The sequence below is a fragment of the Carassius auratus genome, chromosome 16 (assembly GCF_003368295.1).
Source record: "Carassius auratus strain Wakin chromosome 16, ASM336829v1, whole genome shotgun sequence".
NCBI classification, from domain to species: Eukaryota; Metazoa; Chordata; class Actinopteri; order Cypriniformes; family Cyprinidae; genus Carassius; species Carassius auratus.
The window spans coordinates 3,468,350-3,492,061 of NC_039258.1; the positions used below are offsets into that span (position 1 = coordinate 3,468,350).

The 23,712-nt window shown below is 36.2% G+C and overlaps 1 protein-coding gene across 1 annotated transcript in view; it reads right to left on the minus strand.

Moving 5' to 3' along the window:
* Positions 1-17,529, minus strand: part of LOC113115780 (E3 ubiquitin-protein ligase znrf2-like) — a 27,516-nt gene extending 9,987 nt beyond the window's left edge. Inside the window, exons 1-2 of the mRNA XM_026283393.1 lie at positions 16,794-17,529; positions 2,802-2,897 (exon numbers count right to left, since the gene is read on the minus strand). Coding sequence (XP_026139178.1) covers positions 2,802-2,897; positions 16,794-17,181 — 484 coding nt within the window. The 5' untranslated portion in view covers positions 17,182-17,529. The remainder of the gene's footprint in view (positions 1-2,801; positions 2,898-16,793) is intronic.
* Positions 17,530-23,712: the final 6,183 nt, after the last annotated feature.

Below are 23,712 nucleotides of genomic sequence, written 5' to 3' on the forward strand. Positions count from 1 at the left end.
CCCGCAGGGAGAGCAATGCATCTGGTGTTTGGACCAACTCACAAACTCTCCACAGCAAGACACACACACACACACACACACACACACACACACCTCTGTAAAGCTTACATAACTCTAGAAGATGCCATTAAGTCTATTTGCTTTCTTAATGAATGCTCTGGATGTTTATATAATGCACAAATTCACCATTAGGCCTACTTTTTTTGTTATTAAACTCATAAATGTACACAAATTAACATTAATATAATATATATTTAACATGTAAATATTTTTAATATTATGGATATAATTTAAGTATTATATTATAATATAATATAATATGATATAATATAATAATATAATATATTAATAATATATAATATAATAAATATATATATATATTATACAGCTATTATGAACAGAGATTTTTAGCGACAGATATCATCATACAATAAACCAATCAAAGCTGCTTTTTTACACTCTTAAAACACAGTTGTGTTCATGTACGAGGATAAAATTAGCTGCTGTCATTGAGAATGAGGCTGGGGGGCATTTCTCATCCTCAGCCCCAAACACACCCAACAGTAGGGCATCTGGAGAACTGCTGGAGCTCCAATCATAAAACACCAGTGAGTCATGGAAAACTAAACCACTCCAGAGTTAGGAGGGAAAAGAAGAACAAACTGGTGCCAGGAGAACGTTAGAAAAAATGTTTTCCTCAAAAAACAGTTGCAATCAAAGCCAGAGCAGAACTATTGTGCCTTTCTGATACAAAGCAGTGATTCACTACTGAATGAATCAACATTTTAGAATGAATCAAGTGAGTCAATGATTCAGTGACTCATAAAAAAACTGCCACTTGCTTCATTTCTGAATGAATCAGCTGTTCGAATGAGTCGAGTGAGTCAATGATTCAGTGACTCAGAAAAAAAACTGCCACTTGCTTCATTTTTGAATGAATCAGCTGTTCGAATGAATCAAGTGAGTCAATGATTCAGTGACTCATAAAAAAAACTGCCACTTACTTCATTTTTGAATGAATCAGCTGTTCGAATGAATCGAGTGAGTCAATGATTCAGTGACTCATAAAAAAAACTGTCACTTACTTCATTTTTGAATGAATCAGCTGTTCGAATGAATCGAGTGAGTCAATGATTCAGTGACTCATAAAAAAAACTGCCACTTGCTTCATTTTTGAATGAACCAGCTGTTTGAATGAATCGAGTGAGTCAATGATTCAGTGATTTTCATAAAGACAGTTACTTTGTTTCAAACTGGCTGAGTGAGTAATTCAATAACTCGATTATTAATTATTATTATTATTTTTAACAATGTAATATTTCAATACCCAATTAAAAAAAAAACATTAATACCTATTTATTATAACGGCTCTACAATGCTTCTCTCATTTAACACAATAATGATTTGATCTTCTGGGGTTGATTGGCGATGAAGAAGATTAATTAATCAGCACATTGTGCAATTACTTCCTTAAATGTTTTAACTATTTGACAGCCGTAGTTAATGTATTTGAAGTAATGTTGTTACTTTGTAAAAGATCCAGCGGTCAGTGATTACACTGCGTTTGATTTTCCGCTGGAATCTGGTGTTGTTTCAGATCTGATTTAGTCTCTGGCTTTGGCTCGTTTCCCAGCTGCACGGACGACTCTATCCGTCTCGTTGAGTTTATGGAAACTGACAACGCCTAAAAACATGACAAAGGGCTATAACAACAAGACGAGGAAATAATTCAGATGGAAAGAGAAGACAAATTCACACTCACAGAGCTCTACACTTACTCTTCTTTTTAGGAGAACTTGGTCTCCTAATCTAAACGTTCAGGAGCACCTTCTGATCAATAACTAAAATTAGTCTTCTCATTATATGTTAATATCTGATTTACAGTGGGGCGTTTTTCATTCTTTGTGATCGCAGTTTTTTTGTAACTATAAGTAGTATGTCATAACTTCAAAAATCTATATTTATAAGCTAAGTAATCAATAAAAAAAAATTGTTTCTACTACGAAAGTGGCACAGAACAAAAAAAAATGTTGGGAGTTAATTAGTTACATATAACATTTTTAATATACAACCATTGTTTAAAAATAAAAAATAAAAACTTCCATCAGGAAGCGGCGAGTCACTGATTTAATCACTGAATCATTCATTCAATTGACTCTTTTGAACAACTGATTTATTCAGGAACGAAGCAAGTGACCTTCTTGAATTGAATCATTGACTCACTTGATTCATTTAAAAACACTTTCATTCACAAAAAACACTGCTTTGTTTGCTTGAAGATGTACCACGGCTCGACTGTGACTTTATTTGAAACTCTTTTCGTTGACGAAACGAAGCAAAATCGGTCAATATTTTTAAAGTCAAACAACATACGTCACTTAATATTAACTTCTTGTTTATCGGACTGTTGTAAACTCCCTTAATAATCTTTAAAAGCTGTCACTAACTTCAGTTCATCGCGATCTCACAAAGTTGGATTATAATTATTAACGATCTTTATATTGCACAACAAATCTCTTGTTAAACGATTAGCGATTAAAAAAGCCCCATTTACAACTGCAACAGACATCCATCCAAACACGCAGAGCCATAACAAGAGCAGAACAAGGACCTCACTGCATGTTTCTGCTGGAAAATCAGATGTTTGAACATGAATGCAATAACCTGATTCTGAGACGCATCTGCCAGGTCTTAACATGCCATGAGAAGAGATAATTACAGCATTGAGTCTGCCTTTCTGTCTTTACAGGGCAACTCCATCACATGTTCAGCTGTAGAAGAAGATGAAAACAAACACTCACCGTTGTACGTCACTCGAGGTTTGGTCAAGCATATGACAAGATGAAGGTCCATTTCATCTGAAGAGATAAACTTGGCACAGACGGGGCACTTGAAACCTGTGGAGACCAAATAAAGCTAAATTACATGAGTTCACATTGAGTTTAGACTCTCAAAGTCTTTCAAAGACGTACAGTTTATGGCCACAACTTGAGCGCTTTTATAAATTAAAACTCATTTCAACACCATAGAAAAAAAACAAAAAACACCAAAAGAGGTAAACTATTTTAAGTTTTTACATTAAAACTGTTACATTATGATAAAGGTTTCATTTTTAATGCACATGAAATTAAAGAAAATACAATAAAAAAATGTGCATGTATCCTTCAAATATTTTAAGTCAATAGTGAGTGGATTCTAGCTAGAAAAACATTCTCTAATTGTCCAAGAATTTATTGTACTTTAATTTTTTATATATTAAATTAGGTCTCATTTTTTATTCTCTGTTTGCAATTGAAGCTTTTTTAATGTAACGTCATTTTTATTAGTTTTTTTTTTTTTATGCAGCTCTATATTTGTAATGGTTTAAATGAACTTTAAATGAAAATGATACAATCTGCCTTGGCAGCTAACTGAAAAAATATATACTTTTTATATTAATATAAATAAAAATACAATGGAAATATTTTTAATAATGATACTAGCATATGTATTTATTATTAATAAATTATTTTTATTAATATTATTATCTCCAATTATTAAAAAAGGTATTTTATTTTGCGATAGTATTATTATTACTATTATTAATTTAACATACAATTTTAAAAATGGTGCTGCAATTTATTTATTAATAAGATATAATAATAATAATAAATTTATTATGCAATTCTTACAAATTTTATTATCAATATTATTGTAACCATATTATAAAATATTTTGGCCCATTTTTATTTTACATTCAATTGAATTATCAGTTTTTCCACTCATTGTTATTTTTAAAAGTAAAAATAATAATAATAATAATAATAATAATAATAATAATAATAATAAATAAAAAATAAAAAACACACACACACACACACACAAACACAATATTAATGTATTGTGAATTATAAAGAATTATAAATACAAAAAACTTGTTGTTGTGATTAATTGTGCTACCCCATTTTTCTATTTTTTATTTCAAACTGAATTTTAATTGATTTAATGCTCAACTTTATTAGTTTTCCCATCAACTCCAAAAATGACCAAATTCGTTTAGATGCAAGTGTTATTACAGGTGCAGTAAAGCGATTAAGTGGTTATGCCATGGGTGTGTAAATGCGTGTGGGGCGAGGTGTTGTTGGGGTATGGGTGTGTTAGTTTTGCCGTTTTCAAATATCAATAACGTTTGGCAAAAATCACTTGGTTCACCAATTATACAGTGATTAAATGAGCACTGCATGCACACACATCCATGTTATAATTAGGCATAAGATGCATTCGAAAGCCTCGTTCTTTCCGGGAAACTAGCTGGAAAAACTATACAATCTTTGTTTAATAATGTTTCTCTGGGACGGACACAGCAGGAGTGCGATAAAGAGCCTAAAAAAGACAACAAGTGTGAGTGTGTGTGTGTGTGTGTGTGTGTGTTAATCCCTCAGTAGATGCACTCACTCTCTCTCTCTCACACACACACAAGCTCGTTTCTATAACGCATGTCAGAAGAATTAGATGATCAGCTGAGCTCTAGACACAAAGCAGAGGGTTTGTCTGGTCTGAACACACTCAATGATATGATTCACTGACAGCGTCGAGCACCTCGTGACAATATTTAGCGGTCGCCTCTTCTGCATAAACGTGCTATTGAGGAACAGAGACGCTGGTGACATCTTTCACAGTCAAGACACACAGGAGCTAAAACATTACTGTAATTTTTCTAAAACTGCTTTGAAAATATATCAAGTGCTGTATAAATAAATCTGGCAAAGCAGAATGACAACAACAACAACCATTAAAAAACTCCAAGAGAGGAATTAAATCAGACTTCTGTTTGCAAGAACAACTTTCTGCAACGATTTCTGTGCATAGTCACTTTGCTGACTGAATTATTGTAATATATATATATATATATATAAAATATAAGTCAATGGCTTCCAGGACTTTGAGTCGTATCAAGCAACACAAAATATATTACGGTCTTATGAAGTGAAACGATCAGTCTGTGCAAGAAACTAAACATTATTACCAGTAATCCAGAGCCTCAGGTGAACGGTACGGATTGATGTCCAGTTCACGAACGAATCATTCTTTTGAACCGGTTCTTTTTGTTGAACTAGACGAACCGTTTATTATAAATAAGTTTAAAAGTGCTGGCAGTCGCACGAGTCCATCTATACGTCTGATCTCGGTTTCATCGATCGGCTCTCCCTGCCGGACAAACCAGCTTCTGTAACGGTGAAATCAGGATATTTCAGAGTGTCTGAGCATCTGTCACAACGAGATCGATGCTGTTCTCACACGCAGCTCGTGAACGCTCTTGCTAGGATTTAGTGACTGCATCTGTGTGCGGAGTAAAGAGAAGGGACAGAGCTCACAGTCTCTCCAGGGAAAGAACAGGAGCTGTTGATTTCTGCTAGAGGAAATACAGACTTATACAAAAATATTCCCACACACACACACACACTCACTTTTGTGGCATTCAAAGACATTTCAACAAGCTTTATTGACATGATGATCAACAAACTGTAGTTTTGTTTTTTAATTACTAACTTAAAGTAGCCTTACTGCTTTTTATGGCTACAAAATTGGGACCGAATTTAGTGATTATAAAACAATTTTTTTATTTTTTATTCATTAATTATTACAGTATAATGATAACTAATTACTAAATTATTATTGCTGCTACTACTAGTACTATTAACTAAATTTAAATTTGTATTTTGTTTAGAAATAAAATGTAGCTGTACAACAGAAAAATTAATAATTCAGGCAAAATAATATTCATTCTTATTTTATAATTTATGATTCTTCACTAGGGGTGCAACGATGCCATTGGCCGATTCCCGATTCAATCCCAGTGTAGTTTTCTTTTAAATCAATATACTTCTGTGTGTTGACCTGAATGTCACTCTCAAAACACAATCTACTGAATATAGACGACTGCATTTTCATAAAAAATAAAACTGAAAAAATATATAAATCAATCTATGACAAAACCAGGTTAGTGGATAATTCAGCAACAATATCAGATTTGGACCAGTCTTGTCTTACTGATTCACGATCCGTCAGAAAACGCAAGTATCGAATCTATGCATCCCTAAATCATCACACTAATCATTTCGGTTTCATTTTGCTTAATCATCAACAGCTGTATCAGTCAATAACTAGTTAACTATTCCTCGTACATACCCATAACCATAAAAATGTCATAAAAGTAGACTTCAGAAGCTTCTGAATGCATCATAGGAACTATTCTTGTGACACTTATGGTGCTTCTTAAAGCTTTACAATAAAAATACTTTCGTCACACAGTTTGGAAGCAAGCCCTCGTTTGGGATCAGATGTAACTGAAACAGTCACAGGTGGGAAGGATCGCCAAAATACATCTACTGAGAGTCTGATACATAATGCAGAGAAAGAGGAAATACACTTCTGTATTGTTCTTCTTGAGGCATGAAATCAGGAACGGGGAACTTTCAGAGGAGCAGAGGCGTTAGCACAGATTTTTAAAAGCTGAAGTGTATATTTTCTGCTCAATACACACGCAACTGGCAAAATAATGACTGATTTTTTTCAAAAACATTCTTCATATTTGTGATTGGTTAGTCAAATAGATAGCCCCGCCCCCAAACTCACCCCATTGGCTGAGTAGATGTTGCAATACTCAAACAGGTCAAAGTTTTGAAAGCATCAGAGTCAGAGTTTTTCATTCAAGGAGCCAAAATATCCGTGACTTATAGTGAACATTAAGAAATAAGGTTTTACTTTTAAAAAAAATAATACAGACATTACACATTTCAGCTCACAGCTGGATTCCCATGCCAAGTCAGTAAATACAGCACATATACTGATAGATTCATGATCGGAGACTAAAGCTGAATATTTTGACAGCATCAGGTGTCTTGATTAAATCTTTAATCGCACGTCTTCTGTGAATGAGATCTGTGTCTGTGGCAGCAGACGCTCTCACACTCTCCGTGTGTGTGTGTGTGTGTGTGTGTGACGTAACCGGCTAAAATTAAATCCCTGAGACAATGACGAGCGCACAGGCAGCAGAACGCTGGCTAGACAAAGACAACAATACCACAGGGTTAGGCCTGCGATCTCCTGATCACGTATGAGGAAGTGGAAAGACAGCATACATTTTACTTTTTATATACAGTGGTGGCCAAAATGATTACAAAGCTAGTATTTTCAGCAGCTAAAATGGCTTTAATTCAATTATTTCTATCTTTTGCTGTAGTGTGTCAGTAGGATATATCAGTTCACATTTCCAAACATTCATTTTGCCATTAATTGTAAAAGTAGTGAGGCTTTCGTGCTCCACACAGACATGTGATCAGGTTTCAGAAAGGAGCTTAAGTGAAAACTGAGTATGTTAACCCTGTTAATCTAAATTAAGTGTATTTTACTTAAGTAAAATTATAAGCCAGGGTGGTAATAAAAATAATCTTAATGCAAATGGATAACAAGATTATTCTGAGTGTCTATTACTAAGTGCAAATCTACTGTAGCTCCGCCCCCCATCGACACAAGGTTAAATACGACACATGTGAATAACAGCTTCAGTGGTGTAGGCAGTAATAATGTTTTGGACACGGAAAACTAGCTTGTAACGTGATTGATTGGGTTAGTCCAGCTTTTTCAGAGCTAGTTCTTCTCACTTTTCCCATCACGTCACAATAGAATTTATTTTCAATAAAAATGAACAAAATGTTCTAAAAGTGGAATTATTTTTTGCCCATGAGATGCCATACAAATGATTAGCTATTAGTACATTAATCTAACGTTCTGCCAGTTTTCACCTCTGATATTAGAACTGAGAAGAATTACATTTGTATCGAGTCTGAAGTATGCAGACGGCTTTTTGGCGGGAGCTGTTGCCATGGTGAATCGTAATATCGGCGCTCGATTGATAATGTCTTTTTATAGTTGTGGTGCATGCGCTTAACTCTGAGTCAGTCAATTTAGAGTTGATTAAACCAACTCATTTCAGCTGTTCTGTAACCGAAAACTCAGGGTAAGTCAACTCAGATTTCAAGTTTAAACTCAGAGTTGGTTGAACCTCTTTAGTGGAACCCCTGATGATCATCAGTCTGTCTGAGATTAGATGAAAAAACAGAAACGGAGACAGACTCAATCCAGAAGAACTGTGCAGACGTCTCCAAGAAGCTTCAAGAAACCTTCCTCAAAGCTACAGTATCGTTCAAAGTTTTAGGCACTCGTGTAAAAATGCTTTAAAGTGAGGAAAAAAATAAAATAAAATCAAATAGATTTTTATATGCCCCTCAATAAAGTGAACTGACAGCTGATGGTGACAGTACCTATGTTACATCTTGACAAAAAAAATATAATAATAATAATAATAAAATAAAGACAATTCGCAGTAAGGAAAGTGTTTTGGTAAGTGCATGTTAACTGAAAGGGTTTAATCTGGATTGTGCTCTAGAATCCCTCTGGAAACAGCCTCATGGAGCTCGTCTGCAATACTGTGTGATCGAATGGTTAATGAGTTTAGAGACATTCATAAAACCACACGAGGAAAAGTGTGAATTTCAGACACGGACGCGTCGGCTGCACGGATGAAGGTTAGTCCTAATGACGGAGAGGTGGATTTGAGCGAGGGTCCCGAGGAGACATCTATAATTCATAAAGCTGTCAGCGCAGCCCAACAGATGGACGGAGAAGGAAACGGTGTTTAATATAAAAAAGGTCCTGCTATAAATGATCGTAAGCATGCGACAATCTGACAAGGTGACACAACGTCAGCTCATAGGGTCAGATAAAGACAAGGGAGGTGTAAGTCTGACACAAACACACACACACACACACACAGAGAACATCTAGTGAACATGTTCCTTATTCCCAATTCAGAAGAAAAAAAAAGAGAACGTTTTTAAAGCAACATTTAGAGCCATTCATTCGGAGATAAAACCGAAATCAGTTCAAGCAGAGCAGGACACATTTATCTGAGCAGGCTGGCTTTATTCATGTATATAACTAACTCTATAAACGATAAACCTGATTTTTAAAGGCCACTTGCACTTCACCTGAGTTTAAGGATCTGGTGAGTGCAACTGCAGATTCAGTGGTGATTACTCAGCAATCAGGAGGCGCTCGAGTGTAGCAAACCTGACATAAAACCCAACCAGTGGGAAACTGCGAATGCCATCTAATGTGCCATATGCATTCAGCGAGGGAGATGGGACTCTTACCTCCTCTAAGTGCTCAATTAACTAGAAGACATGAGCCTGTCTGCACACTGCACATCTGAAGACGTGATTTGCATTCAGAAAATTGTGTTTGCTTCACTCATGCAGCCAAAACGTCACTAAATCTGAAAGGTACAAATGCAACCCATGGGGTGCCATTTGGCTAAAATCAAGATAACAGTAGAAAGCATGCATCAAAACCTTATTAAGAATTGCTCACAAGAGATGAAATGCGTAATGCACAGAGGATGCAAATTTATTGCATGCACAGAATACCTGGACGAAATACTAAATTTGCTGAAATAAGCTACACTGAATTTTTTTAACATCCCATTTGTTATCAGAGCGTGCATACTTAATTTTGCTTCATTACGGCACACAGAAAAATTATACTATCCTGTACTTCTGTATAGATCAAATGGTGCATGCATACGGATTCCCATGAAATGCATGTAGTGGTAAAATGCAAACTTTGAATGCAATGCAAGTTGCTCTGGATAAAAGCTTCTGCCTAATGCATAAGGGCAAACGTAAATAATTGAAAGCTCGTATGTGTATATGTGCTTGCAGAGATAATCACACGACTTAAAGAGTTTAATAAGATTACATTCCTGCCTTTATGATGCTGAGATGATCCAAGCGCTCATGCACTTTCAGTCATGCTCAATAGCATTCGGCTAACCATATGACTATGAGGATTTCAACACTGTAAAGACCTGTGGAGGAACAAATCAAACGATCTTTAGAAGAATAGACATTGTGCAAGAACACAAAGTGGTGCGTTACAAAACCAGATATGGTCATACAAAAAGGAAAGTCACAACAGATCACGAGTAGCTCTTCCTGTAAATGACAAGTCTATTTAAAGCTGCAAGTCGTTGCCAGCATTTTTCATTTCTGAAAATCGGCTTTGGCTGAGACATTTAGTTCCCTATGTGTAGTGCGATTACAGGAATAGCTCACCAAAAAATTGTTTCTACATCTCATATATACATCAACTGCTAAAGCGTCACAATAATCCAGTCATCAGTTAACATCTTGAGTTCTGGTCTGAATCAGGAGAGAAATCTGCACGAATCAAGCTCGGTTTAAACCGCTCTAAACAAATTAGTGTCTGGATTCAGATTTAACCCCACCTTGAAATCATGAGTATACAGCATACACACAAAAACATCCTTGTTTCAGGAAATCTAACTCACTATGACCTCCTTTGTGCCAAAACTATGGCAGCGCTTCATCTGGACCTGATCCGCTGTAGAAAAGGTGAAACTAATTATAATCAGTCAATGCTCAGATACTCCAGCTACTTTATGTCCCTGTCCATAAAAAGAAACCTATACTGATTTTCACTAGTGACTAATAGTTTATAAAAATGTTAGTGCCTAGAGCTCATGGAAACATTGTGAAGCCTCACACATCCATAGCAGAATAACATACAACTAGATTCCCATGAGCCTCTCTTCTTGAGAATAAACAGATCCATACGATCTGTTCTGCATCTGATTATGATGCGTCCTCTTCCTGTTTATGTCCAGAGGGAACCGGCTGTGCGTTTGTCCCTTCTGTCATTCACGTCTCTCAGTATAACTCCACATAACACTTAACATGTAATTTGATAAAGAAGATTTGAAAAATGGGTTTTATTTTTGGAAAAATCAATCCTTTAATCCTAGTCAGACTTAACCTCAGGCTCAGAGCTCTACAAATGCTGACAAGCAATATTAAGCCAGAGAAAGCATGGCTCTTTGACTTTTCCTCCAGCGTATCAGAGACATAATGCTTCACATTTTCAGCCTCCCTGCTCTGTATAAAACATCTAATATATGACTCCTCGTGTACAACCGTCTCAAAGAGCTTTATCTGGGAGCAGTTCCTTCAAAACTTTACAAACTTTCAACTCTGCAAATAAACTTACAGTTCGCTTTATCACTTTACAAGAGTGAACTGGAAATAAAAGTTGCAGAAGTATGCAAATAAAGAAGGAAAAAACAACTTGATATAAAGAGCTGGGTAATAATATAGTTTAGATTTTGCACTGAAAATGCAATCAGGTTGAGATTGTATATATAGCATGTACTTCATCTCTTTCCAAATAAATCTGGATAATAATATATATCATTTCAGGCTGTCTGCAGGATTGATGTCCAGGACACAGCAGCACGGTGGGACATTGACTATTGATTCCTGGATCGACCAGCGGTGTTTGCACACACACACACACACACACACACACACACGTGGACATCATAAAACATCTCATCCGTGTGAGATCTTCCCCACGACCCGGTCGAACCGAATCTACAGCGTGAGAAATGTACCATGACCTGCTGACTCAGAGACATCAGCGGCTGCTGAGAAGGACGATCAGGATAATGGTTTACAAAGTGTGATGGTACAAATACGTCAAACAGAGATTGTGCTACGCTGCTATACAGCATTAGATCGATTTTTTGACAGATATTGGGATTGCGATTTGATTTGCGATTTTAAAATTTGCAAAGTCAAGCTTCAGCTTAATATTGTCAATAATGTGCAGCACAGTATGATTATTACCCCGCTGAAAAAAAAATTAATAAAAAAATGTATATATATATATATCCAAATCTTAAGTTAACAAACATTTTTCTTTAGTTTTAATTTGCCTAACTATTGACCTGACCCTGTAGACGCCACAATCCCACTCTGTTTTTCTTTATTTATTTGGAAACAAAAATAATTGAGAGATATAAACTTGTAATTATGAGGAAAAAGTCCGATTTCTGAGTATATATCATGCAGATCTACCATGGAATAGTAAAATTCCTGTCAACTGCTTTAAATTAGACCAAACTTTAATTATGTTGGGTTGTAGTGAAGATCTTTGTGTGTTTTAATACATTTTACAATAATAATACATTTTATAAGAAAAAGATTGAAAGAAAATAAAAATCAGAATTATGTATGTCTTGCAATTCAGAATTTTTTTCTCATAATTGTTAGAAAAAAAAAGATAAAGTGATAGCACATCCAAAAATATAAATTCTATCATAATTAACTCGTTCCAAACCCACAGTACGTTCTTTATCTTCTACTTACAAACACTTACACTTTCTTTCTTCCTGTAAGATTTAGAAAAATGTCAGACTTTTATAGAAGTATGCTACACTTTTTTTTTTTTTAATAAATCATTGTAACAACATCATTGCAATTTTTTCTCAATTCTCTCAAGAAACAAACTTGCAATTCTGCAAAAATTTATAAATAATACTCGTAAATGTGAAACGTTAACTCAACTGCAAGATACAGACTTGCAATACTGAGAATAAAAGTAAAAACTGTGAGATATGAACTCAATTACAGTTCTTATTTTTCACTGTGTGGCAGAAAACAAAAAACCGAATGTGAAAGATCATGCAGAATTCGGAGTCAAAAAGGATGGTGTGAGAAAAAGGGGATTTTTCAAAATGTCATAAATGTGAGTAAATCATGACAGAAATGTAAACTATCCCTTTAACCGTTGCAGAAGGCCTTAGGCATGAAGCGTGTGTGTGCATGTGAGAGATATGAAGAGAGATGGCTGCAGATGGAAAGCTCTTGGAGCAGCGGCTGGAACGGAGCCAGTGCTGAGAGTAATGCAGACGAAAGAGAGGCGCTCGAGTCATTAAGAGAGGATCTTGAACTGCTGCGGCAGCACACTGGGACAGAGCGGCCAGCCGGCCCGACTACTGACCCGTTCCCAAACACAGGCCAAGTTCAAGCCGTTTCCCTGAGGTCAGCCCATTCCCTCTGAGAGTACTTCTTTTGCTCTTTGCTCTAGTTATCTGGTGTTATTCAATACAGTCATTTCTGAAAAAGAGTTTTAAATCAGTTTGCTGGAACAGTCTGAACTGATTCACAAATATGTTTTTTTTTAATTTTAATTCAGTTTTTAGTCATTTAAATCCCTTAAAACTCGTCTTTGACAATGAACATTATTTCCACATCAAAAAGTAACTCTCCACGCTTTCCTCATTAAGTATGCATGTATTCATGAATATGCAAATTAATCTCCACCTCTACTCATCAGACCTGCTCCACTTAACTGAAGTAGTAAATGTTAAACAATTGCAATATTTTACTTCATCTTTAAACCAGAAACTAACAACCTACATTTTTTTTACTTCCTTTGGTTTAAAAGAAAGAATAAATAATAAAATGCTTGATGCATTGATGGTTGCTAATGATTTTGGACATGGTTTGTCTTGAAGCATAATAAAAACATCAGATTAAAACATTAAAATCTTGGTCTTTGCATTTTTCTAGTCTAATAACAAGATCTTGTGTACACTGATTAAAACAGTTTGCATGCACCGCCTCAGTGTCAAAACTAGGGTTATATTTATCAGTCAGATTGGTATCAGAAAATCACAGTACTAAAATATTCATTATCTGTACCTACTCGTGCAATAATAACAACATTAGCTTAGAAAAGCTGCATTCAAACAGCATGTCATAAGCGAAAGCTCTGGTGTTTTGGACAGCTATGTTGGTCTGAATTCAGATATATAATCATGCAATGGAGATATCCACTCTTTCACCACATCTCAGTCACGTGGACATCTCCTCAGTCTCATATGGTCCAAATCATTATAATATACACAAAGAATAACAGCCGATATATCGATATCAGACTTTTTTTACTCCATAATATCGGTATCGGCCCTCCAAAAAAACATATCTCTCTGGCTCTAGTAGACATGAGGAGACATTCATGTTTAGTGCAGAAACACTGCATGATGAAGCACACACTGAACTTTAATACTTAGTTTTAGAGGTTTCAAATCATCACTCAATGCAATAGTACTAGAGACGACTTGCATTAGCAAACACTACTGATAAATGCCTATTATGACCATGCTAAATTTTGCATGATTTTGCCTCCAGGTCTGATGCAAACTGCACATACAGAGCGAGTCTGTTAAAGGGAGGATTCCCACGTGTGTTCCTATTATTGAAAGCGAACTAAAGTCTCACTTCCCTTTAAAAACTCCCTTCTTGATCTCATCCAGTTGGTTAAAAGTCATACTTAGCCATTTCAACAATGTTTAAAGATTAACTTCAATCAGCAGCGAGAGCCTGTTACAGAATTTAAGTTCAATCCAGGACACAACGGCTGGGGAAATTCCATCTCAGAAACACACAGCCTCACCTGTCTTTCCATTAGATTTGAATATTGTTTGTAAGAAACTACGAACAGCCAAAATGACACTAAACATCAGCAGTTATCATGTTAAACATGTAGAACAATGCAAAACATAATTTTTTTTTTTATTATTATTTTCTTTTCTTTTACGTAGAGGACTTTGAATTACCATTGTGTATGAAATGTGCTATAAATAAACTTGGCTTATAGCCACATTCCACCACCATATCATGAGAAAATATCAAATAAAAGCCCATTTTACAACCATTATTTACTTTCAAGTAAATCCCTCCTGTATGTCAAACAGTAGAATATGCACTGCAAAGGTCATGGGTTTGATTCCCAGGAAATGCATGAACTGAAGAATTGGATGCATGCATTAACTGTTGGAAAGGATAAATGCATAAATGGAAAGCATTTGCCAATTGCATAAATAAAAATGTGCAGCAATTGTTAGCTGGGTAATGCCGTGACTCAGAATGGTTATTTTCTACACTGTATTGATATTTTATATTGATATTTTTCAATGTTTTAAATACATTTGCAATTGTTTACAGGAACGGTTTACCCATAAATTAAAGTTTGCTAAAAATGCACTCACATTTTTTGTTTCTTCGTGATTTGGAGAAATGTAGCAATGCATCAGTGTCTCATCAATGGCTGCTCTGCAGTGAATGGGTGCCGTCAGAATGAGAGCTGATAAAAACATTACAATAATCCACAGCACTCCAGTCCATCAGTTAACATATGGAGAAAATTATTGTAATTGATATTGTAATGTTTTTATCAGCAGTTTGGACTCTCATTCTGACGGCACCCATTCACTGCAGAGGATAAACTGGTTAGCAAATGAAGCAATGACACATTTAACTCCAAATCTGATGAAGAAACACTCATCTGACCGGAGCACATTATCAGCTGGATTTTATTTTTGGCTGAACTATTTCTTTGAAAGCAGTACAACAAATGTTTTCCAACTTAAATAACTTGTAAATAATGTAATGGTCCTTAAAATAGGCTTCATTTACTTATTTTTTCTTTTGTGATTTTGAGGTGAAATGTGACCTGAACCTGTTGTTGACAGATTTCCTGTGATTCAGCCAGTTATACCACATGATAACACCAGTGTTTATGAAACATCAGATTACGGAGCAGGTTCTCAGAAAAACAACAACAAAAGACCTGCACGACGACTGAACTGCTCGGAAATAATCAGCATCTCTCACCTGCATCTCTACACCTGATCTCCCTAACCGCAACCTTTCGGCTCTGAACACAGATGCCCCAGCATGCATCTGTAAAATATGGCATGCAATGCTGCACAAGAGTGCACCAGTTTAGAAAAGATCATCCAAAATATAAAAAAGATTAATGACATCCTTCCACAAAGAGATCACTTCAACGCATAATAAACAGAAACATACTCTTTCTCCACTGCAGGAAACAAAACTCCGGTTTGGCTGGTTTAACCTAGTAAGCATTGGTAAGATCTGTGAAAGGTTGCATTAACCGAAAAGTTTTACGTTACAGCTACTTGTTAATGTAACTTGACTTGATATTATAACCAGTTAAAAAACTAAAACAAAACAACACATTTAACTTGTAAGACTTGGTTATTTATTATGCAACCAGACACTGGACTGTTGGTAACTATAAAAGGTTGAAGGTCACCAGATCTCATCAACCGTAATAAACAAAAACATCTTTCCCCATTGGATGATAAAAACGAACCAATAGTTTAGCTGATTTAACCAGAATAGTTGGTTAAAGATCTGGGCTGGTAACTAAAACGTTGAAGGTTCAAACTCCACAAAAGGTTGATTCATAAGCTGGGTAGTTGACATAAAAAAAATATTTTACACTTAGCCTCTAAAACGTATACACACACACACATACATATTCACTTATGTATTTGCATTGCTATTAATATAAAATATTGATATGAAACTTCATGGTGTCAACTTGTGTGTGTCAACTATAAATAAACAGGAGTTAAGACAGGTTAAATATATCATATCAACAACAAAACAATCAGTACACAGTTTATGAATTAGTTACTCATAACAGGTGGGTATAGATCTAGTTTAACCAGTTGATTAAAGACACTAAAACCAGTTGCTGCTAGAACCTATAACTAGGAAACGGTTTAGGTTGAAGGTTCAAAAAGAGTAGTAACCTCTCCAACTTACATATAAACACACCTTCACATAGATATTAACATAATAATGTGAACTTCAATGACTTTCTCGTATTTGACCTTCAGTACACTGTGTTCTGTGTATGGGTTAGTTACTCATAGCTGGTGGTTAACTATCTAACGTTGGTTTAACACAAACTGGTTATTGCTAAGGTGGACTTAACGAATATAACCATGGTTTTACTACAAATAAGAATAGTTAAACCACGGTAAACACAAATGACCACGCTAGACAAACTCTTACCTCCGAAGAGATGAGGCGACAGGTGAGCAGGTAAAGATCCGATCAAGAGTCTCGGAGCGCCGGTTGACCGCTCTCTCTCCCCGCCGCTGTCTTCCGGTGTGCTGTTACCGGAGTCCTGAGAACTGTACGCTCCCGAGGTCGGTATATTAATGCTCGACTGGGGTCTTGCGGCCGGTCCACCGGTGCGTTCCCCGACGGAGCGCGTTCTGGAGCCGGCATAGTGCGAGGACACCGCCGCTGACGACGACGAGGAAGAAGACGCAGCACCTGAGGCGCCGTGAGCGGGAAACCTCGCCGCCGTTCTGCCGCCGTTACTCGAAGGGAGATCCGAGCTAGAGTACGCCCGTGTGCGGCCGTTTTCAGCGGGACTGCTCTGTTTGGCCCCCATTCCGTCCGCTTTTAATGATTAAAGACAGACAAGCTAACAAACACACGCACGCACACCGACGGCGAACGCGAAGCTTCGGTCGTTATAGCTGACGTATGACGTCAGCGAAACTTTTTGCGAAGGGCTTTAAATCGCCCTCAGCGTGAAGTTGCGGTTGCCCGCGCTTGTTTTTGCCTCATTCGCTTTTGTTTTCTAACTAGCGTCGAATGTGCCATGTCCTCTCGTGGAAGCGTTACGCTCCGACGCGACGTTTTCCTCCTAAACCGCGCGCTCACGGCTGTTGCTCGCGCGACGGGCGGTTACTACACCAACTGATTTTAACTGCGAAGTGACAAAGCGAGTCGGGGGCGGGCCTGGTCGGTGACGTCATAATCCCGGGAAATAAACGCTAGTAGGCGCTCAATCAATATGCTGCTGCTTTCTGTGAGCTCATGCTCTTCTGCGGATGTTGTTGTTGTGGTTTATGACATTTTGTGACCCCGGACCACAAAACCAGTCTTTAGATTCAGTTTATAAAGAATCTCTCCGTTGATGTTTGGTTTGTTAGGAGGACAATATTAGACCAAGATCCAACTATTAGAAAATCTGGAATCTGAGGGTGCAGAAAAAATCTAAATATTGGGAAAATCATCTTTAAAGTTGTTCAGATGAATTCTTAGCAATGCATATTACTAATCAAAATATTTTTTTGATATACTTACGGTAGAAAATTACAAAATATATTCATGGAACATGATCTTTACTTAATATCCTAATGATTTTTGGCTTAAAAGATAAATAAATAATTTTGACTCATACAATGTATTGTTGGTTATTGCTACAAACATACCCCAGAGACTTTAGACTGCTTAAGGTTTTGTGCTCCACATTTAAACTTAACTTTAAGCAGGGGCGGATCTAGAAAAATATTGATGGGGTGGCGAGAAGGGGGCAGGAATTTTCATAAATATATGTGCACACTACAAAAGGACACAGACTATCATTTACAAACTTAATCTCATGCAATCAATGTCTTGCATTTGAAACAGTTCATATAAGGAATAAGTGACCATACCCCATAAGCACCACACACTCACTAATGCATACAGTATGCATCCACATGTCATTAAGAGCATTATAAAAGATTCAGTGTTATCAATATGTCAATTTATTATAAGAAACACAAGATTTTAACAGCCTTTTCCAGAATTAAACTGATTTTCTACAGTTTAGTGTTAATCATCATCTAACTCAACCAGTCAAGAGCTACATTTAGCCTTAGATGTTATATGAATATGATCCTGAAGCATAGCTTTTATTAGCTGACAATAATAATAAATAAACATTATAGGCACAAATACAAATGTACTTTTAGAAATTTTTGAAAAATATGGTGTTATTTTTTTGGCAAGCTTAAATTAAAACTTCTATGAAAACTTGTGTGATATTCCTTTAAAATAATGTTTTAGTAGATCTTTGTGGCGAGTGGGGCGGGGTCGAGGGACGTGGGAATAAGGAGTGAGACCGGCGGAATGATTGGGAAATCAGCGACACCTGCGCCCCACCGCCGGTCTCGAGTCCCACGTAGGAGATGGAAGGATATAAAACTGGAGCGACGATAGTGAAGGACGAGAGAGGACCATTTTATTTACTCCATAATATCTGTAAATAAAAATCATTTTATGTTTGGTTTTTATTTGTGCGCATCAGTCGTCCGTGAGGGGCTGATGCGCTGTTTTGTTTGTTTTGTGATTATTAAAGTTTCATTTTGATTGTGCGCAGGTTCCCGCCTCCTTCTTCTCGATGATTATGGAAGATTGTATTATTACAATCTTTTTTTAAGTATATTTTACTAAGCAATTTCTTACATCATTTCTTTGAGTTAGACCAAACTTTTATTTTGGTGAGTTGTAACCAGAGTGCCCCACTTCCTCAAATATGATGATGGAAAAAACACCTAGTATAGGGGTGAAAAAAGAACTTTAATCAAATAAAAAACTAAATGAATAAATCGTATTATTTACAAATCACAATTGTAGCCCTCGACATTTACCTGTGGCTATAACTTTATTATGACTCTAATTTATTTTATATTCTCAAGCATTCAGAAATCATGCAAAAGGAAACTAAGCAGTTTTACTATGATAAAACCATGGTTTATTTTTGTAAGGGTTGTGATATGCACGTTTTTTGTTGAAGAAATTATAAAGGCTGTGTCATCTATAGCAAAAAGGTGTCCAAAAATGAAAGATTAAGTGAATATGAATGAAATGTTTGGTCAGTATCCTAAACAAGGATTTGATCGTCCTGTAAGTGTAACAGCAGCAATCACATGACATTTGTAATAACTTGCACATAAATTGTTTATTTTGTATTTGCCTACATTATGTATTTTAACAATGTTATTATTAACCAATCATTATTGCCTCATTATTTTTTTATATTTTAAAGGCTATTGATGGCTTGAGTCTGTTTTTATAGCAACAACAACAACAACAAAAATATTAGAGTATATTAATACTTTGTAAATTATTAGAGTTTGGGGATCGCAAATCATTTGAATCAGTTCGGGAGTTCAAAGCGGATTCGCGAATCATTTGAGTCAGTTTGGGGATTGCGAATAATTTGAATCAGTTCGGGAATTCGTAGCGGGATCGTGAATCATTTGAGTCAGTTATGGGAATCGCGAATCATTTGAGTCAGTTTGGGAGTTCGGAGCGGGATCGCCAATCATTTGAGTCAATTTGGGGATCAGAAACCATTTGAGTCAGTTCGGGAGTTCAAAGCGGGTTCGCGAATCATTTGAGTCAGTTTGGGGATCGCGAATCATTTGAATCAGTTCGGGATTTCGGAGCGGGATCGCGAATCATTTGAGTCAGTTTGGGGATCGCGAATCATTTGAATCAGTTCGGGAGTTCGTAGCGGGATCGCGAATCATTTGAGTCAGTTATGAGGATCGCGAATCATTTGAGTCAATTTGGGAGTTCAAAGCGGGTTCGCGAATCATTAGAGTCAGTTTGGGGATCGCGAATCATTTGAGTCAGTTATGTGGATCGCGAATCATTTGAGTCAGTTTGGGAGTTCGGAGCGGGATCGCGAATCATTTGAGTCAGTTATGGGGATCGCAAATCATTTGAGTCAGTTTGGATCGCGAATCATTTGAGTCAGTTATGGGGATCGCGAATCATTTGAGTCAGTTATGGGGATCTCGAATCATTTGAATCAGTTCGGGAGTTCGTAGCGGAATCGCGAATCATTTGAATCAGTTCGGGAGTTCGTAGCGGAATCGCGAATCATTTGAGTCAGGTCGAGAGTTCGGAGCGGCTTCGCGGATCATTTGAGTCAGTTTGGGGATTGCGAATCATTTGAATCAGTTCGGGAGTTCGCAGCGGGGTCGCGAATCATTTGAATCAGTTCGAGAGTTCGGAGCGGGATCACGAATCACGAAAGATTCGCGCTCGTAAATTTTCAAACTGGCCATAACCTTTAATTCGTTGCTGCCACCCTGGTAGATCCGCCCCTCAATTTAAGTAATTTGTGGGTTAACGTGTTGCTATTTCCATTTAATAGCACTTTATTGATATGACTGTATTACAAACTCTATTACCAATGCACACAATAAAAAAGTGGCAATAATGTTAATAAAATAGCATGATATGTTTCAGATAATTTGGATATTTTTATATGTGAGGATATTTTCATCACATTAACATTTTTTGGGTGTATAGATGAAGTACACAGACACGGATTTCTGATTTGATGAGTGTTGTGTGAGAAAACACCGTAGCTCCACAGAGAGCTGAGAGATTCATGTGGGCTGTAAAGAGAAGTGATAAAGTCATGCATGAATTTGCACAAACACTCGCTAACAAACAAAGACTCTTTTCACGTTCAGACTCAGATTAGAATCGGCCAGATATAACAGCAGGATTTATAGACAGATGAACAGCTTTGCTCTGTTCATATTTACTGGTGCATTGTCTTAGTATTGTTGTGTTCACAAAGAGACAAAAACACACAACACTCGTCGAGCACGTGACACACAAACAAGATGAACTTTCAACTCTTCCAATCTCTCTTTCAGCTATAAAAAACCTATATATATATACGCTATATATTTACTCACTTTATATAGCTCACTTCATATTTAACAAATAATAATAAAGGAAGAATCCAACTTGGACTCAGATGAAATATGAGACAATGTCTCCACCTGCTGGCCATTATTAGAACTGAAAAACAGACTTCATGTTCACTTATGCTTCACATTTACAGCAACAGTTTCTTTCAAATTATCATAATTTACTCACTTATTCACTTAAATGTATTAATCTGTAAACACATCACCTGTGCTAATTTTCCATGCAGTGTACGAGTTAATAACCTTATTTGTTCCTTCATATGCTTTTATGAAACACTCACAACACAAAATTGGAATGGAAACTGAAATGTAGCATTTTAGAATGAAATAGATTTTCTTTGTTTCATTGAAGCTTTGACATTTGAATGGAGTTAAAAAGTGAATTCCCTGTGAAGCGAGTTAGAAACAGCATCAGAAAGTCATGAAGTGAAAGTGAACAGGGAACTATGTTTTCTTTCAGACTCTTACAGTTTGCCCTTGAAACCTATGTTTATATCTTTAAATATTAATGTGCAATGTTTCATCCATCAGTACATGAAGAAATAGTCTAATGTAAGTATGTGAACACAGTTTACACAACTCCATCAAGCCGAAAGTCTTCACACACACACACACACACACACGATTAGGGTTCAAGGATTGGTTTGGCTAGTGTTAGTTTGGCATTGAGACACTAATTTTGATTTTTTTTTTAATCAGTTTCTATTTTATACTTGTTACAGTTGTGGGTTTTAGTACATTTGTTGTATGTATTTGTCATTATTATAAAAGATTATTTAATTAGTAATTTAATAAGTTTTAGTTATAGTAGTAAAGTTAAACTAAATTCAAATGTGAAATGTTTTGATGGCAAAAAGCTGAAATTAAAATATATTTAACAAAATATATTAAATTTTTCATCTATTTATTTAAATTGTTTTATCAATTATTATTATTATATTATTATTAATAATTTAATTTAATTAGTTTAAGTTATGGTAGTAAAGTTAAACGAAATGAAAATGTGAAATGTTTTGTTGGCAACTATAGCTAAAATTAAAAAAGATTTTTTTTACATTTATTTAAAGTAACATTAAAAAATGTTTTAGAAATTATTATTATTATTATTATTACATATAATACTTCTACTGCTAATAATAAAATTCAAATATATATATATAAACATTAAAATGTAAGATTATGTTAGAGCAGACTCATCGACAGGTGTTTTCCTGCAGGATCAGTGTGTGTCCAGCAGGGGGCAGCGCTGCATGTCTTCAGTTCTGCTGCTCACGAGGAGCTTCATTACTCCAATCAGTCTCTCACAGAGCTGCATGATCAACAAGCACATGGAGATTCAAATGATTAGTCATTTGATACAATGCAGTTATTGTGTACATACATGTTTTTACATTGAAATTATATTTTGGAAAATACCTGCATGTAATCACATCTGTAATTCATTTCAGTAAATACTTTCTAGTTACACCGCTGACCCAGACCTTACCAGTATCCCACATCAATAGCAGCAAAAGTGTTTTGCAATACAATATGAACACAATAAGTACATTGCAATTATTATTTGATGTAAGTAGTGCATAACAGTCCTAATATAAAGTAGGACCATTCTTTTTTTTCTTTTTAGTTTTTTTTCTTTATGGGCTGGGTTTAATCTGAATTTTTTTAAGATCAATCGTTTACTCTCAGTAACCAGAATGAGACTCAGAGCTCTGATGTAAAGCATCTCTTCTGACGTATGTTGATCAGTGCTGCAATCCGTCCTGGTATGTGGGAGTTCTGGGAATGGAGGAGGAACAGGATTAAAGTTCGATTAAAACACTGATGATCTCAGACGACCCATTAATTCTGCAGCATGCACCTGGGCTTTAGGCTCAAGACCCCTGATGAAAAGCAAATATAATGAAACACACTGTCTTCTGCTGCAATCTCTGACGGGTCAGGAGGACACTGCTCACACACTCCTGACAAGGTCACACACACACACACACAAACGCACGCACACGTTTGTTTTTGTGTAAAGTGTGTAATGGTTTTTATTCTGTAGAAACTGTATATTCTATGTCCCTTCACCAACCCTACACCTAACCCTAACCCTCACAGGAAACTTTGTGCATTTTTACTTTCTCAAAAAAACTCATTCTGTATGATTTATAAGTGTTTTGAAAAATGGGGACATGGGTTATGTCCTCATAAGTCACCCTCTCCTTGTAATACCTGTGTCATACCCATGTCATTATACAGAGTTGTGTCCTGATATGATACACACACACACTCTCTCACACACTCGCACACACACACACACACACGCACGCGCACGCACACACACACGCACGCACGCACACACACTCACACACGCACGCACACACACTCAAACACACACGCGCACACACACACACACACAAAGCCATTTC